Genomic DNA, 4094 nt, shown 5'->3' with positions numbered 1-4094 from the left:
GTTATGCAAATCTTTCCACATCGTGACGTAGACATGTGGGGCGTGTTAGAACGAGCCGTTTTAGGTAGGCGTGGTTGACTTTTAACTTTTATAAAGAATATCTCTTTGGATTTGAGACTTTAGTCTTTGCAACTTTAGGGATCTTATCTATGCACGAACAGCTTGTAACACTCCAAAGAGAAAGGAAAACTTGAAATCGCATCATATGACCCCTTTAATACTTTCGTGGAAACTATTAGATATTTTATGACTGGATCACTGTGTTGACCAATCAGCATCAGGGACCGGTACTATCAGTGTCTTCTGCCTCTGTGTGTTGCAGGAATGCATTCCAGACCTGTACACACACTTCCTGAACCTGAGTTTGGAAGCACACATGTATGCCTCCCAGTGGTTCCTCACGCTCTTCACAGCCAAATTCCCTCTTTACATGGTCTTTCACATCATAGACCTTCTGCTGTGTGAGGTAACATTTCATTCCTACCTGCTTTCAAATATATTTTTCTGATGTTCTCTTTGCCTAGTTTACCTGTTAATTTATAATTAAGAGCTGTTATCTTATGCAATACATTTTATTTTGATATTTATAAACCATCTTTTGTCATTTTGAATTGAACATGACAATAGCAACATCCAGTCAAACCAAAAATTATTTAAAATTCTTTCCAAGTTCAGCTAATAAGATTTCCATTTTTTTTTAATTCTGTCTTTGAAAACATTTTATCGAATATAATAAAACTACGTGACATGGGCATGAAAATATACTTGATATTGAGACTTGATCCTACCAATATTGTTTTTTTTCTCCTTTCAGGGCATCAGTGTCATTTTCAACGTGGCCCTTGCATTACTGAAGGTAAGGAAGTGCACATGAAATCAGTTGCAACTCTTCATCTTTTTCTCAGATGTTTCACTAAGGAGACATACTAAATATGCAAGCGGGTGCTGTTTCCTGAAAATTAACCTGCAAATCACCCCTCTCTCATTGTCATGGTTACAGCTATTACTAAGATGTTAGACATAATTGGTGTACCACTATCACACCTCACCAGCAGAAAATGAGCATCATTAACTCAAGATCACAAAATGAGGGTGCAGTGTTGTCTGCCTCTTGAAACTTTTTTAAAAGTTCTCTGTCTGTCCACAGACATCTAAAGACGACCTGCTGCAGACGGACTTTGAGGGCGCACTGAAGTTCTTTCGAGTGCCAGTGCCCAAACGCTATCGCTCTGAGGAGAACGCCAAGAAGCTCATGGAGCTAGCATGCAGCATGAAGGTAACGGCCCATGTTCAGTCTGTTTATTTAGTTCAAACTGAGATGTATGTAGAGTATTTAATGTGATGATAAGGACATTTCATTATGGAAAGGAATAGTTCACGCATACATGAAAATTTGCTGAAAATGTAATCACTGTCAGGCAATCCAAGATGTAGATGAGTTTGTTTCTTCATCAGAACAGATTTGGAGAAATGTAGCATTACATCACTTGCTCACCAGTGGATCCTCTGCAGTGAATGGGTGCCGTCAGAATGAGAGTCCAAACAGCTGATAAAAAAACATCAAAGAACGTCAAGAAACAAGTCTGTCATTAAGATAAATCAACTTCAACCCGTTGCTTCTGGCTAAAATATGAGTCCTCTATGCATAATATTGTTTTCTCCAATGAAAAAGTAATCTCATCTGAATGAGGAGAGAAATATACAAATTTCAAGCACCGTTTAAAAGTGAAAACAGTCCAGATATGTTTGGTGAATTTTTAAGTGAGAGGACAACAGGGGATGGACTTTTTCACTGGAGGAAGCAGCTTTTTACTTCTCAAGATGTTAACTGATGGACTGGAGTGGTGAGGATTACTTGTGGATTATTGTGATGTTTTTATCAGCTGTTTGGACTCTCATTCACAGAGACATTTTTTCTGTCAAATTGGACTTTGATTCTTGTATTTCTTCTATTTTTGTATTTTCATGCCAGAAAATATTAACTATATAAACAGAGAACTGCAAGAAATAAATTGAATTCTGAGTTTATCTCTCACTTTTTTTTCTTACACCACAGAATAAAACACAAAAAGGTCATTGTGCCACTTTTTTAATAATAAATATGTATTTATATATGTATTTTAGAAGAATTATAAATAAATATTTGTGTTAAAGTAATAAAAAAAAAAAAATATATATATATATATAATTTATATTTATTATATTTAATTTATTGTTTATTATTTATTTTTTGAGCCCTTAAAAGTAAAACAAGTGGATAGTGCAAAAAGTGAGAAGTGACGGAACATTTTCCTCGATTATGATAGTATGACAGTTCACAGAAAATGATAAAGAGAAGATGGGGCAGTAGGACCAGGAACTGATGCAAGTTAAACTCTTAAATACACTTCTTCTGGGTTGGCAGAGCAGCTGAGTGGTGTGTTTGTACCATCTATTGTGCTGGTGTGAATGTGATTTTCATTTAGGCTGAAGGTTCTTTGTGTGAATAGACCATTTATCTGAGATTTGCTATGCTTTTTTGTGTTTTATGGGGTGTAAAAAGTCTTGATGTAATTATTTGGATGGGCCAGCAGAGGACACTGCAGGAGTAAGAAAGAGACCCGTGATACTAAAGAGTTCTCAGTTCCCGTTTTGATCATTTACAGCATCTGTCCTCATGTGTTGTTCAGATCTACTGAATGTTATTTTTTACATCTACTGCATTTATTTGTTATTTATGAAATATAGTTTTTTCATAACATTATGTATGTACATAACAAGTGAGTGATTTTTTTTATTTTTAAGTGAATATTTAGTTATATACTTAATATAAGTTAATTAATAAATAATATCAATTTATGACATTATTTTTGAAAGCATCCTCATTTTACAGCACTTTTTGTGCCTAAAACTGTTCACAGTATTGTAGCTTTGCAGGAAGGTTTCATGAAGCGTCTTGGAGACGTCGTCACAGTTCTTCTGGATTTAGTCTGTCTCAGTTTGTTCATGTAATCTCAGACGGACTGGATGATGCTGAGATCGGATCTCTGTGTGCAGCACTGGCTGCTGTCAGACTCACTGTGCAAACAAAAATCTCACTGCATTATTACAATTAATGGCACAATGAATGTTTAGAAATGTGAACTGATATTTCCTACTGACACACTACAGCAAAAGATAGAAATAACTGACTTACAACCATTTTTTTGTTGGTGAAAATACTAATGGCCCAAGACTTTTGCACAGTAGTGTAGTTTTTATTAATATTTTAAATTAACTTTTAGATTTATATTTCCGTTTTCCTTTTAATTTTTGTTAAATTAAGTAATTGTATTTGTCATTTCTATTCGTTTGTTTTGTTAAAATATTTCTTTATATGTTAAATTTATTTTTATAAAAATTTTAGTTTTTATTTATTTCCAGTTAGTAATTTTAATGCTTCTATTAAACTTATTTCATCAGTTAGTTGCCAAGGCAACATTTCAAATTTTCGTGTAAGTCTTTCGTCTAATATTTATATTCAGTTTTTTTTAGCTTAATTTTTTTAATAAACAACATTTTTAATAGTTTGAGACTGGTTCACAAAAAAAAATTCTGTCGCCATTTCCTCACCCTCATGTTGTTCCAAACTCATAAGAACTTGGTTCATCTTTGAAACACAAATAAAGATATTTTTAATATTCTTTCATAATTTTTCCAGCTATTGAAAGTCCACATAACCAAAACTATCACATATCAAAAAGTACATAAAAACATCATAAAAATAATCCATATGAATCCATGGTTTTTAATCTGAGTCTTCTAAGGAGACACAGTCACGTTATATGATTAACAAATTTAGTTAATTTAGTTATTTACTCACATATAAACACTGATCAACGCACATATATAGAGCACATCAAATGGAAGCTCAGTGAACAAGCTTTTAAAATGATATATCGATCTCCATATTTTCGATATGTGACCCTGGACCACAAAACCAGTCATAAGGGTCAATTTTTCGAAATTGAGATTTATAAAACATCTGAACGCTGAATAAATAAGCTTTGTTAGGATAGGACAGTTTGGCCGAGATACAACTATTTGAAAATCTGGAATCTGAGGGTGCAAAAAAA

At 33.5% G+C, this 4094-nt stretch overlaps 1 protein-coding gene across 2 annotated transcripts in view; it reads left to right on the top strand.

Moving 5' to 3' along the window:
- Positions 1 to 4094, top strand: part of LOC107713323 (rab GTPase-activating protein 1-like) — a 104521-nt gene that overhangs the window by 80568 nt on the left and 19859 nt on the right. For both annotated transcript variants that reach the window (XM_016518796.1, XM_016518795.1), the window contains 3 exons: positions 323 to 466; positions 815 to 856; positions 1148 to 1276. In XM_016518796.1, the coding sequence (XP_016374282.1) occupies positions 323 to 466; positions 815 to 856; positions 1148 to 1276 (315 nt within the window). The remainder of the gene's footprint in view (positions 1 to 322; positions 467 to 814; positions 857 to 1147; positions 1277 to 4094) is intronic.

Source organism: Sinocyclocheilus rhinocerous, unplaced genomic scaffold (genome assembly GCF_001515625.1).
Source record: "Sinocyclocheilus rhinocerous isolate Xijiao unplaced genomic scaffold, SAMN03320098_v1.1 scaffold688, whole genome shotgun sequence".
Lineage (NCBI taxonomy): Eukaryota > Metazoa > Chordata > Actinopteri > Cypriniformes > Cyprinidae > Sinocyclocheilus > Sinocyclocheilus rhinocerous.
The sequence above is the reverse complement of the archived record's forward strand: the minus strand, read 5'-3'. Positions and strand labels throughout refer to the sequence as shown.